The following is a 12726-nucleotide window of genomic DNA, read 5'->3' as shown; positions in this document are numbered from 1 at the left end:
TGGGGGCGGGCGCCGCTTGGAGGCGGAAGCAGCCGCAGGCATGGCGGCGGCCTTGCCGCTTGTCCTGCTCGTGCTGCTGCTCCTGGGTCCGGTGGGCAGGGGCCATGCAGAGCCCCCACGCGACAGCCTGAGGGAGGAGCTCGTTATCACCCCGCTGCCTTCTGGGGACGTAGCCGCCACGTTCCAGTTCCGCACGCGCTGGGATTCGGAGCTGCAGCGGGAAGAAGGTGAGAGGGTGAGACTGGAAAGGTGTCCGTGGCACTTGCTGGGGCGGTGGGTAGAGACAAGCTTTGGGAGGCGGGGCTTGGTTCCCGGGGAGGGTTTCTGGGCCCTGGACTCGGGCCCCGACAAACTAGCTCTTTGGGGAAAGATGGGAGAGTTCTTGAAGAACCCCGTTATACCGCTGGTGAAACTGAGGCCCGGAGAGGGGCAGTGACTCCTCCTGACTCCTAGTTCAGGTGCTCTTTCCGCAGGCACAGGCTGCCACTCTATAACCCTTTAGTTAGAACGCTGCGTCGACAAAACTGACGATGATGCTATTGGCGGTTACTGTTTATCCTGGGTGCTAGGCGCAGTGCTAAGTTCTGTGAGCGATTGTGAGATGTTGGAGATGTAGAGAGGGAAGGGCACTTGGTCAAGATCACATCACTAGTAAATGACAGTTTGGTATGGCATTCGGATGTCTCTGGCCCCAGTGCCAGGGTTCTGTTGCTTCTTTGGGGTGTCTGAGAACCTGCCCTCCAGGATCATCACTCACTTGCTCCCCCTTTCCAGTATCTCATTATAGGCTATTTCCCAAGGCCCTGGGGCAGTTGATCTCCAAATATTCTCTACGAGAGCTGCACTTGTCATTCACGCAAGGCTTTTGGAGGACTCGATACTGGGGGCCACCTTTCCTGCAGGCCCCATCAGGTGCAGAGCTCTGGGTCTGGTTCCAAGACACCGTCACTGAGTGAGTGCCCACCTTGAGGACTGTTGCAGGCCATAGAGGGGACGTAGCAGCCACGGGTATTGTCATCCTGCCACTGCTCTTGGGGGGGCAGCAGTTCCAGTGGACAGCAATTCTGTGGGGGGTGAAACTGGCATCAGAAGTAAGAAATGATATTACCACTAAGTGGCATTCTTTACTTTGGTGGTTTTTTTACTTCCCTTAATACTTCCACAGGGTAGCACATGCATGTATCTGCAGAGGCAGGTAACAAAGAATTGAAGCTTACTTAGATGTAAGACAGTAGAAGACTGTGGCAAACTGGATAACCTTTTAAAAGACATTCACTACCCCCATCATCATCACACCAGGAGGGCCAAACAAAACATCTGTGGGCTAGAATTGGCCTACGAGACCCCAGATTTCCATGTTAGAGGAATAGCTTCTGTTTGGGAGAGGGACAGGTTTAGGTACTGCTGTTGTATCACAATTTCCTCTTAATTCCACTGTGAGAAATCAGTAGCACAAGTATGATTTAAAAAGGGGGGAATAATGGAGAGGGGTAGGGACTGTGGCTAGAGAGCTTGAGAGGACAGCTGCCACTCAGCCTCAGTAGATTGTCGCCACGTGGGAACATTGTTGCCTACTGTTGTCAGATACCCTCATTTGCCAGAGGTGCCAGAAATCTGGATATTAGTGTGCACATTGGCAAATTTAAATATCGGTGATTTCAAAATTTAAGAAATGCTGTGTGGGCCAATATTGTGCATACCAAGTGAAACCGGATTATGGCTTGGGTAGAGCTTTCAGGATTCCAAGTTTGCAGTCTTTATTTGAGGCTTCAGGATTGGGGCGATTGGAAAACTCTGAGCAGAGGATTATTGAAAAACCCCAGGACAACACTGAGGTGGTATCAGCTAAGGAGCAAGCGGTGATTTCCAGATCTGCCAACCCTTTCTCTCTTGCCTGAACTCTGGCTCCTTTGCCTTCTTGCCATCTGCTTTGCTGTCACTGTCTCCCCTCAGCTCATAATTGCCTGTAATGTGGAGCTGATGTTGAGAATTTTGGTTTTATGCTTTCTGTTATGACTATAGAGACCAAGTCCGTTGTGATATTTCTCTTTCTGATTTAATTCGATGTTTTTGTAGGGTCCTAGAATGGTTGTTTCCCCTTGTTCAGTGAGCCTTTATAGATGTAGGGCTTCCCACTCTGAGGGTGGAACCAGGACTTACTTTCATGCCCAGGGCATTCACAGGGAAATATGTAGTTTTGCCCAGCTGGGCACACCTCGGGTGGTTCATTGGGATGATCTCAGCCTCTGAAGATGTGGGGCACTTTACATGGTATTGTGGAACATAGGTAGGTGACCCAGACTTGCTCCTTGTCCCCTGGTTGCTCATAGCCTAGTTGAGGAGAAAAGATGCTTAAAACAAGATGCTGCCACCACCTAGCCATGTCCCAGGAGGGACCTTGTGAGAGGCCCATATGGTCAGAACGATCACAGCACAGGAGGAGGCTGTGGTTGAGGAGGGCAGGAGAGCCTTCCTGGAGGAGGGGGCTTCTTTGATGGTGGGCAGAGAGGGGTGAGTAGGGCATTCCCACGCAGGAGGAGGAATCACCTGAACAGAGACCTGTGGGGATTCAGGGATGTCCAGAGTGAGGAAGAAGAGGTGGGTAGGGCGAGACCCAGGAGGTGGCTGAGCAGGGCACCTGGGCCCTGGCAGCTCCGGGAGCTAGTCAGTCTAATGATTTGGCAGCCAAGTGCAGGCTTGGACGGAGGGAGCAGAGGCAGCCCCGTGACAGTGAGTGGGTTTGTGTCTCCATCCAGCGTGGATAAATCTTGGAAGGAGCTCAGTAACGTGCTCTCGGGTATCTTCTGCGCCTCTCTGAACTTCATTGACTCCACCAACACGGTCACTCCCACTGCCTCCTTCAAACCCCTGGGACTGGCCAATGGTGAGATAGCCCCGTGGCCCTTTGCTTCTTTCTGGTACCTCTTGCCTGAACCTCTGCCTCCTTTCTCCTCAGCTTCCTCCTTCCTCAGCTGGGCTGGGTCATAAATCCCCTGGGTGTGCAGGCCCGGGAGGAAGGCTTCCCGAGGCCGTGCTGTCTCTGCCTTGCCTTCTTCTCCCGAGGAGAGGAGGGATCCCATCCCCAGCAGAGACTGTTAGGGCGGTGGTGCTGGAGAATTGCATGGCGAGCAGGAGGGGGGTCACCCCAACTTTGGAGTATGGGTCCTGAAGAGTTGGGCCCCAAAGCCCACCCCAGACAGCTTGAGTCTCCCTCAGGCACTGATCACAATTTCCTGCGCTACGCTGTGCTACCGCGAGAGGTTGTCTGCACAGAGAACCTCACCCCATGGAAGAAGCTCTTGCCCTGCAGCTCCAAGGTGAGGCCGGAGCGCCCTGAATGTGCATGGGAGCCCTGGAGAGCGGTCAGGGCTGGCGCGCGTGCCCCTCCTCTGCCTGCCCACCCCCCCCTTCCCCCAGGCGGTGTTCGGAGCAGGTGTCTCACCATGCAGGGCACTGACCTGTCCCTTCTTCCTGCTTCCCTCCAGGCAGGCCTGTCTGTGCTGCTCAAGGCTGACCGCTTGTTCCACACTAGCTACCACTCCCAGGCAGTGCATATCCGTCCTGTTTGCAGGGTAAGTCATGGGGAATGGCAGTGGGGGTGCCATCCAGGGCCCCTGAGGGAACGTGCAGGTAAAGCACGTAGCCTAGTGTCTGTCGCGGGCTGAGCCAGTAGTAAGTGCTAGCCGTGATGCTGATTATTTGGGGCATTTGGCCACACACCGAGGAAACTGAGCGGTTGCCTGGCAGGTGGTTAAGAACAATAGCTGTGTGTGCAGCTGCCAGCCCAGTCACTCTGGGCATGACCTTGGACAGATCATTTCATTTCCCTGAGCCTGGTTTCCTCCTCTGTCCAATGAGAACAATAGTAGGATCAGTTCCTACGGGTGTTGGTGATGGTTCATTCGCCTGGTGCATAACGCCGCTGGCACAGGGTCAAGTGCTCAGTAGTGAACAGTAGGAAACCGATGGGTGGGAAGATACATACTAGACAAGGAATTGAGTCCGGGTGGGAGTCCCCGAGGCTGTGTGTGTGGTAGGGGGCGGGGAGTGATGCGTCCTCACGGCCGCTGTCTGGCCCTTGTGGTAGAATGCACGCTGTACCAGCGTCTCCTGGGAGCTGAGGCAGACCCTTTCTGTTGTGTTTGATGCCTTCGTCACAGGACAGGGGAAGAAAGGTAGGCTGCCCTGGCAACTCATTATCGCCCCTCACCATCACTGGTCCTGCCCTGTCTGTGCAAACAAGGCCTGTCCCCAGCCCCCGCTGAACCCTGCCGTCTGCCCCTCAGATTGGTCCCTCTTTCGGATGTTCTCCCGAACCCTGACGGAGCCCTGCCCCCTGGCTTCAGAGAGCCGAGTCTATGTGGACATCACCGGCTATAACCAGGTACCGATGTTTCCAGTCACAACCGTCCCCCTTCACCCAAGGCCGGCCTGCGCCTCTGCTCTCTTCTCAGCCCTGCCCTTGTGCCCCCAGGACAATGAGACGTTGGAGGTGACCCCTCCCCCAACCACCACCTACCAGGACGTCATCCTCGGTGCCCGGAAGACCTACGCCGTCTACGACTTGCTGGACACGGCTGTGATCAACAACTCTCGTAACCTCAACCTCCAGCTCAAGTGGAAGAGCCCCCCAGAGAGCGGTGGGTGCGGATGGGCCGCTGGCACAGTGGGCTACAGAGGTTTCATCTCTGGGAGAGACTCCTAGTCCTTCCTTTCACCGTGGATATGAATGAAGCTTGTATTTGGACCCAGGTCCCAAGTCGCTGTGTTTGTTTTTTGTTTTATTTTTTTTTTAATGTTTATTCATTTTTGAGAGAGAGAGAGAGGGACAGAGAGAGACAAAGTGCAAGTGGGGTAGGGGCAGAGAGAGAGAGACACAGAACCTGAAGCAAGCTCCAGGCACTGAGTTGTCAGCACAGAGCCTGATGTGGGGCTCTAACTCAAAAACTGCGAGATCATGACTTGAGCCAAAGTCGGAGATTTAATCGACTGAGCCACCTAGACTCCCCTTGAGTCTCTGTTCTGATCTAACTCCATCTTCTAAGCTCTGTGACCTTGGGCACTTTCCTAACCTTACTGTCTCATCTGGAAAATGGGGTCATAATTACCCAGCAGAGTAGATGACGTAATTAATGTAAAACACGGAGTTCGTTCATTCAATCAGCAAATATTTTTTGAAGACCTAAGATAACCCTGCATTTGAGAAACATTATGTCTGTTGATCGAGGCAGACCTGAGACAATTAATTAATTGTGATTGCATTCGGTGTTACCAAGGAAAAGTGCGGACCGTCACAAGGGCAACTGGTTTGGGTTGGAGGGGGCACAGAGCTCGGCACATACAAGTGCTTAGGAAGTTATAGTAATTCTGTCATGCTGTGGGCCGGGGAAGACGCGGATAATTCCAGAATGCAGGTTTCCCAGTTCTGATGGAAAAGCTCTTCCCCACTGCCTCCGGGCTCGGAGAGTCTGAACGAGGTCAGGGGAGTGGGCGTGAGGAGTGACCCTTGCCTTTAGGGGCTCTTAACCGTGAACTTCTCTGTGCAGAGGCCCCTCCGGTGCCCTTCCTGCACGCCCAGCGGTACGTGAGCGGCTACGGGCTGCAGAACGGGAAGCTGAACACGCTGCTGTACAACACGCACCCACACCGGGCCTTCCCCGTGCTGCTGCTGGACACCGTGCCCTGGCACCTGCGGCTGTATGTGCACACCCTCACCATCACTTCCAAGGGCAAGGACAACAAACCGAGTGAGAGCCGAGTCCTGGACCGGGCCCCCCTCCCCAGCTTGCTGTCCCCCCGGGTCCCCCCAGACCCTCATGTCTCCAGGTCATTCCTCAAGTGTCTCAGAGACACTGCACCGGCACGAAGTCCAGAAGGGTTTGAGACGCGGACAGGGTAGCCTCACGGTGCCAGATGTGGAAGTAGTTTCTACAAGACAAATAATTTCAACACGTGGTACTACTGATTCTTAATAGGGCTTTACGAGGGCAGTGATTTCCTCATCGTTTTCACTTACTTGCTCCTCCTTCCTTGGGGCCCCGGGCACGTCCTTTTGTGCTGATTCATGGGCTTGCAGTAGAGAACAGGTTAGCAGCAGGAGAAACAGTGTAGAAACAAAAAACGATAAAGCTGGCGTAGACGGTTTTTGTCTCCTTGGGAGGGGTAAAGAGCCGTAGTTTCAAAAACGTCTTTGTATTTTCTGTGTTGAAGAGGAGTCAGTATTTACCGCCTGCTTTCCGCTAGGTGGCAGGCGTAGCACTGGGGCGCTTGTCGTTTGGACTGGAGGGAGACCTCACAGAGGACTTCTCAGGCCGAGGTTCTGGCACATCCCGAACACCCAGACTTAACGCGTCTCAACACTTGCTGTTGCCCCATTTTTCAACCTGGGGTTGTTGTACTTCTCTTTCGCACCACTGTTTGTGTCACCTTCGGAATCTCTCCTTCAGACATCCCACGCGTGTATTTTGTGGACTTTTCTGTTTTGTTTTTTAACCTTTCGCTCTGGAAAGTGTCAAACGCACAGCGTGTCACGCTGCCCTGTGCCTGTCACGAGCGCCAGCGGCCTCCAGATCCCCTCGTTTGTGATCTCTGCCCTTACTCCGTTTCTCGATCTTGTTGCGTTTCTGCTGGAGTATCTTAAAACAGATCCTAGACACCATAGCCACCATGCTTTAGTCTATGTCTCTAACAGGTAAAGGGCTTCTAAAAGAATACCACCCATTCTTGGCACTCTCGTTTGCCCCAGTGGTCTTAAAAATAACACTTTATGATTGTTTTTTTGGGTGAGAATCGAAACAGGGTCCTCACATTGCATTTGCTTGATAAGCTCTCAAGTTTCCCTCTTTTTAATTCATAGGCTTTATTTTCTTAGAGCAATTTTAGGTTGAGAGAAAAACTGAGCAGAAAGCACAGAGTTCCCATGTACTCCGTCTCCTCCCGCCCTCAGTTTCCCCATTATTAACGTCTTGCGTTGGGGTGTTTGCTCCTAAGTCTCTCTTAATCTATAACAGTTCCCACTTTTTTCCCCCCAAGTCTGTTTTTCAGAGAAACTCGGTCATTTGTTATATGGAAAGTTCTACATTCCGAATCTGTCCTCGTGCCTGTGTTTAACATGTTCCTCCCTCCCTTACGTTTCTTGGTCGCTGGTGGTTAGATATAGAAACTTGATTAGATTCGGGTTCCACATTTTGGTCAGGAAACTTCCGGTTCTGTGAACTTCCTGTTGCATCACATCAGGCATCTGATGCCTGGCGCCCCGGTTTTAGCGATGGGAGGATTAACTAGATTGAACGTGTCTCGGGACAGCTGCCCTGGAAACATCTTTCCCCTTTTCTAGGACCCTGCTCCCCTCCCTGAGCCTGCCTGGCTTCTGCGATCCAGAGCCTAAGACCTTGATAGGTAGGGGCGAGGGTGCAGGTAGTCTGACCCCAGGAGAGAGGTGTGGGTGACCCTTGCCTGTCCCCAGGTTACGTCCACTACCAGCCTGCGCAGGACCGGCTGCAGCCGCACCTCCTGGAGATGCTGATTCAGCTGCCGGCCAACTCGGCCACCAAGGTGTCCATTCAGTTTGAGCGGGCGCTGCTCAAGTGGACCGAGTATACCCCGGACCCCAACCACGGCTTCTACGTCAGGTGGGCTCCCCTCACGTACTGCCCCGTAGCCTCCTGACCCCCCGCTGTGCTGCTTTGCCCCTGGTGGGGGAGACCCACCCACGGAAGGCCTGTCTGCCTCTCCACAGCCCGTCTGTCATCAGTGCCCTCGTGCCCAGCACGGTGGCAGCCAAGCCCGTGGACTGGGAAGAGAGCCCCCTGTTCAAGTCCCTGTAAGTATGACCTCAGCCGCCTGCTTCGGGGCGGGCATCCACACGGACGATCAGGTTTCTGCTGGCCAAAGCAATGTGCAGAGTTAACTCAATCCCAATAAAAATCCTAGTGGTCTATAATATTTGTTCTGAAGTGCTTCCAGAAGAATAAAGAGACGAGGAGAGCTATAGTTCTAGCCTGCGCTTACTCATTGATTCTCTTAACGAATATTTCATCGAGTGCTTATCAAATGCCAGGTGCTTCAGAGAGCCCCGGGCATACGGCAGGACACAACGCAGCCTTGCCCCTGCCCTGCTCATGTCAAGAGGCTGGAGGGGAGATTCTGGTCTAGAGTGATGGGGTCACGGGTGGTGCTGGGGAGTATTTCAGTGGGTTATCCAGGAGGACTTCTCTGAGGAGACAGCCTCGAGGCTGAGACCGGAGGCTAAGGAAGAGGCAGCCCAGAGAAGGCTGGGCCCCTTTCCTCACGTCAGCACAAGGCAGCTCTCCTTTGAACAGGTTTCTGTGCTGTCTTACGTGTTTCTGTGTTGATCCGAGATGTCTTCTGTCAAAAAGGTTTTGAGGCTAAGAAAGCTTTGCAAACCCTCGCCGCTGCGCTTGGACCCAGTGCAGCCAAGAGTGGGGACGGGGTGGGGCAGGGTGGGGCGGGTTGGAGTAGCCTCGTCCTGCCTCACCTTTCCTTCCCGACCCCCAGGTACCCGGTCTCCGATAGCTCTAGCTACTTTGTGCGCCTCTACACGGAGCCGCTGCTGGTGAACCTGCCCACGCCGGACTTCAGCATGCCCTACAACGTCATCTGCCTCACGTGCACGGTGGTGGCCGTGTGCTATGGCTCCTTCTACAATCTCCTCACCCGAACCTTCCACATTGAGGAGCCCAGCACGGGCGGCCTGGCCAAGCGGCTGGCTAACCTTATCCGGCGTGCCCGTGGCGTGCCGCCGCTCTGAGGTTTGCCCTCTTCACGGCGGGGCTGCTGTGAACCTCTGGGGAGGGGCGGTGGTGACTCCCAGGGCTCTTTCTGCCACGTGTTCCCTACAGAGTTGGCTTTCGAACCAAACCGCCCCTGGATGAGGCCGAGCCCTGGAGTGTGTTGTCTGGTTCAGTAGCCACAAGCCAGATGTGACATTTGAATTTAATTTAAATTAAAAATTCATTTTCTCTGCTGTACTGGCCACGTTTCAAGTGCTCAGTAACCAGAAGTGGTTAGTGGCTACTGTATTGGAGAGTGCGGACAAACATTTCCATCATTGCAGAAAGTTCTAGGACAGTACCGACCTAGATAATGGGGCACGTTGAAGAACTTGTATCACTGTGTGGTAGCTGGAATTGGCTAGTTGTGGAATAAAAAGTGACTTTCTTAGTTCTTGGCCTCCTGTTCTTGAGGCCCGGGAAGAGGGGTCTAGGGCCTTTTGCTGGGCGCCTGCCTAAGACTTCTACACTTTCCCCCAAACCCTGACAAACAAAGTTCCTTCACCTGCTGAAAATTCCTTCTTTGGCTTCCCTGGTGCCCTCATTGGTGATTCCCAGAACTCCCTGGGTTTGGCCAGGAGTGTTTATATAAGCATATCCATGACCATGACCATGACCGTGAATCATCCTCCACCTTCCAGGGGCCCCGAGAACCAGTCCCCGATCACCGGGGTAGGGCTGGAGAGGCAGAAGAGCCCTGTGTGTTGGTTTTCTAACCATGTTGTGCATTAGAATCACTTGAGATGCTTGTGAAAATAATGCAGCTTCCCGGGGTCCAGACCCTGTGGATTCAGTTGGCCTGAGTGTAGCCCACCCCGCCTTTGCATTTCTGTCAGGCTCTTCACGAGCACGTGTTGTGGGTGGTCCTTAGACCTCCCACAGGCTTTGGAGCCAGACCCATCGGATGGAGGCCTGCCCCTGCCCACCTCCCCTTCTGGTTCTACAGCCCTGGGTTCCTGTAGCAGATCCTTAGGCAGACTCCCCCGCGCCCCCCCCCCCGCCCCAGTCTTCTGTGTCTGCCTCTGGCACATTTGGCATTAGTTGCATCCGTATTTGCAGTCTGCCTGTCCCTTCCCCAGCTCTCAATCCTAGCGTTAGAATGCCCTGTTCCTCCAACCACACACTCTCCTCTACTGCCTGGTTCACTCTTACAAAACCAGAGAGATGTTGCTTCCTCCAGGAAGTCTTCCCTGACACACCAGACTGCTGTAGGTGCCCCTTCCCTCCGCTCCCAGAGCTCCTTGGACTTACTTTCACAGGTTCCTTATCATCCCGGCTGTTCTTTTTCTTAAACGTCCATTAAACTCCTAAGGTCCCTGGGGGCACAGGGGCTGTCTTCTGTCTGGACCTGATCCAGCTCGGGACATGAAAGTGTTCCATCAGCGTATGTATGAATGGGTATAGGCTGTTCTGGCCTGGGATCTGGGGTTCAAGGGTAGGGAGGGGAAGAGCGAGGGGCACCTAGAAACCCCACAAGTATGAGTGCTGGGTCTTTAGCACAATAGTACTGGTGATGTCTGTACAGCCAACATAGATGGGGCTGTTTAGGTCGCCTCTGAGGGTTTTCCAAGAGCCCCCAGACTGTACGAGTGATATGTGTGCAGGTGTGTGTGTGTGTGTGTGTGTGTGTGTGTGTGTGTGTGTGTAGGAAGAAGGTGATGAGCTAACTGAGACCACGGGCAAAACCACCTCGGTTTTGGTCACTTGAGTTTTTCTTCCAAGCAGTAATTAAGCAGGGCGTAAATGGGATGAGAGTGCGGTGGGAGGGTGGCCGAAGCAGGCTGCAAGCCAAGTCAGCAGGGGGTCATGGCCTGGCTGTCTTTACACCCCCAGCTGGGTCAGCACTCAGAACAACCTCCGCTACCATGTCCCACGTGATCCGTGCACTGACAACACCGTGCTCCTCCCTGAATTCCAGATCCATTTACCCAACCGCCTCCCTGCCATCTGCTCTTGGACGTCCAAGGGCATCTCGGATTTAATATCAAACCAAGCTTCCGATCCTCTCCCCTTCTACCCTCAACAGGCGCATCCATGGTCAGCTCATCTCTGTTAACAGCACCCCTCATCTTCCCGGTTGCCCAGGCCAAAAACCTTGGAGCCATCCTTGATTCTGCCCTCATGAGCCGTGTGTGCCCTCCTCTACCTTCAAAGTGAATCCAGGAGCCGACTCCCTTTTCACACCCCCAGTGCGGCGCTGTGGTGAGGGCTAACCTATGGTGAGGGCTAACCGGCAGTGCCTGTTTAAAGCGCTGCCCAGCAACCAGCTCCCCGCTTTGCTGTTGTGGTTTCCCTCTGGCTCTCACCGCCATCAGCATGCAACGTGTCTCACTTATCTTGTTTAGTAATAATTAAGCTCCATAAGGACAAGGATTTTTGTCTTGTAGCTGCAGTGTCCGGAACAGAGCCTGGCATGCGGTTTGCATTCCAATGATTGCTGAACGAAGGAGTGAATGAAAGGATGAATCTCAGGCGGTAATTTTGCTGCGAAGCAAGCCGGGTCACCCAAACATCTGGGTTCTGAGCCTTGAAATTCTTGCTGTGGCAGCACCTGAGCTGAAATCAAGAGTCAGACACTTCAGCAACTGAGCCACCCAGGAGCCCCGGTTCTCAGTTCTTACTGTCCCATGTCATGAGTTGATCTGAGCAACTGATTAAATTCTTTAGTTGTGTGTATGCCGATTTATATTTTTTTTACTTTAAAATCGTTTTTAATAGTCATATTTTTAAAAATGTATAAGCTTCAGAGCAAAGACACTATTTCATATACCAGTGAAAGTCTATCCTCCATTAATCTTCTAGAGCTCAATGTCTCAGGTAGTTAAGAACGTGAAAGAGAATGAGGAAATAGAGGGGAAAACAAGTCCTTTCTCTCAAATATGTATTATTTATATGTATTTGGGAATATTTGTATATTATTTATATGTATTTGGGAAGGGCACACCAAAGACATGAATGAAACCACCAAGGACAAGTGTCTAGTCTGGAATCCCAGGTCCTGGATTCTAGTATTGCTGTTTGGTCCCTGGCAGCCGTGTTTATCTCAAGGAAGGGGGGGCAGCAGGACAGGGTATGGGGGAGGCAGCAGCGATGGTCAGGGCAGAGGCCACCTGGCATTCCAAAAATTATGGAGCAACAGAATATTATTTAGTGTTAAAAAGAAAGAAATCCTGGGGCGCCTGGGTGGCGCAGTCGGTTAAGCGTCCGACTTCAGCCAGGTCACGATCTCGCAGTCCATGAGTTCGAGACCCGCATCGGGCTCTGGGCTGACGGCTCGGAGCCTGGAGTCTGTTTCCGATTCTGTGTCTCCCTCTCTCTCTGCCCCTCCCCCGTTCATGCTCTGTCTCTCTCTGTCCCAAAAATAAATAAACGTTAAAAAAAAATTAAAAAAAAAAAAAAAAAAGAAAGAAATCCTGACAGGCCGCAGCAGGGATGAACCTTGACAATATGATGCTAACGCTATAAGCCAGTCACAAAAGGACAAATGCTGCAGGATGTCTCTCGCAGGAGGAGGGGTCCATTCGCAGACGCGGAAGGTGGGGTGGAGGTGACGGGACTGGGGAAGGGGGATGAGGCGTCAGTTCTCATGGGCACGAAATTTCCGTTGAGGAGATGAAAATGTTCTGGAGGCGGACGGTCGTGACCCTTGCACATCAGTGAGTATTCTTCAGGCCACTACATTGTACCCTTAGAAATGGGTAAAATGGTGAGTTTTATGTTGTATATATTTTACCACAATTAAAAGAATATATAAAATCCTAATTTTTCCAAGATCCCTCTGCATGGGGGGAAATTCCCACCTGACCAAGATCCCCTGAATTTCTAGCTCTTTCCGTGCTCTAGGACGTGGCTCCAGCTGAACAGGTGGAGTAGAAGCTGAGCTGGTAGTCGAGCCCCAGGCAGCAAAGAGCAGGTGCCGGGGCCTGGGGACAGA

The 12726-nt window shown here is 52.9% G+C and overlaps 1 protein-coding gene across 6 annotated transcripts; it reads left to right on the top strand.

Moving 5' to 3' along the window:
- PIGT (phosphatidylinositol glycan anchor biosynthesis class T) lies at nt 1–11468 on the top strand. Of its 6 annotated transcripts, none has more exons than XR_005781958.1 (14): nt 1–227; nt 775–952; nt 2757–2884; nt 3187–3317; nt 3486–3572; nt 4088–4175; nt 4287–4384; nt 4475–4640; nt 5547–5747; nt 7466–7631; nt 7739–7822; nt 8518–8771; nt 10878–11011; nt 11180–11468. XR_005781958.1 is itself a non-coding variant. In XM_040446934.1 (13 exons), the coding sequence occupies exons 1-12, from the start codon at nt 41–43 to the stop codon at nt 8768–8770; spliced, it is 1767 nt and encodes a 588-aa protein (XP_040302868.1). In that variant the 5' UTR covers nt 1–40; the 3' UTR covers nt 8771; nt 11180–11468. The 6 variants fall into 6 exon arrangements, 3 of the variants coding, with proteins under 3 accessions (XP_040302868.1, XP_040302867.1, XP_040302869.1); XR_005781957.1 differs by having other exon boundaries at nt 10819–10994; XR_005781956.1 differs by having other exon boundaries at nt 10819–11011.
- The last annotated feature ends 1258 nt before the right edge of the window (nt 11469–12726 follow it).

The sequence above is a fragment of the Herpailurus yagouaroundi genome, unplaced genomic scaffold (assembly GCF_014898765.1).
Source record: "Herpailurus yagouaroundi ecotype Mexico unplaced genomic scaffold, PumYag 196, whole genome shotgun sequence".
Lineage (NCBI taxonomy): Eukaryota > Metazoa > Chordata > Mammalia > Carnivora > Felidae > Herpailurus > Herpailurus yagouaroundi.
The sequence above is the reverse complement of the archived record's forward strand: the minus strand, read 5'-3'. Positions and strand labels throughout refer to the sequence as shown.

Coding starts and splice junctions, on each gene's coding strand:
- PIGT (XM_040446934.1), top strand. CDS start 41: ATGGCGGCGGCCTTGCCGCTTGTCCTGCTCGTGCTGCTGCTCCTGGGT. Junction 228..774: donor GGAGCTGCAGCGGGAAGAAG/GTGAGAGGGTGA, acceptor CCCCCTTTCCAG/TATCTCATTATAGGCTATTT. Junction 4,641..5,546: donor GAAGAGCCCCCCAGAGAGCG/GTGGGTGCGGAT, acceptor TTCTCTGTGCAG/AGGCCCCTCCGGTGCCCTTC.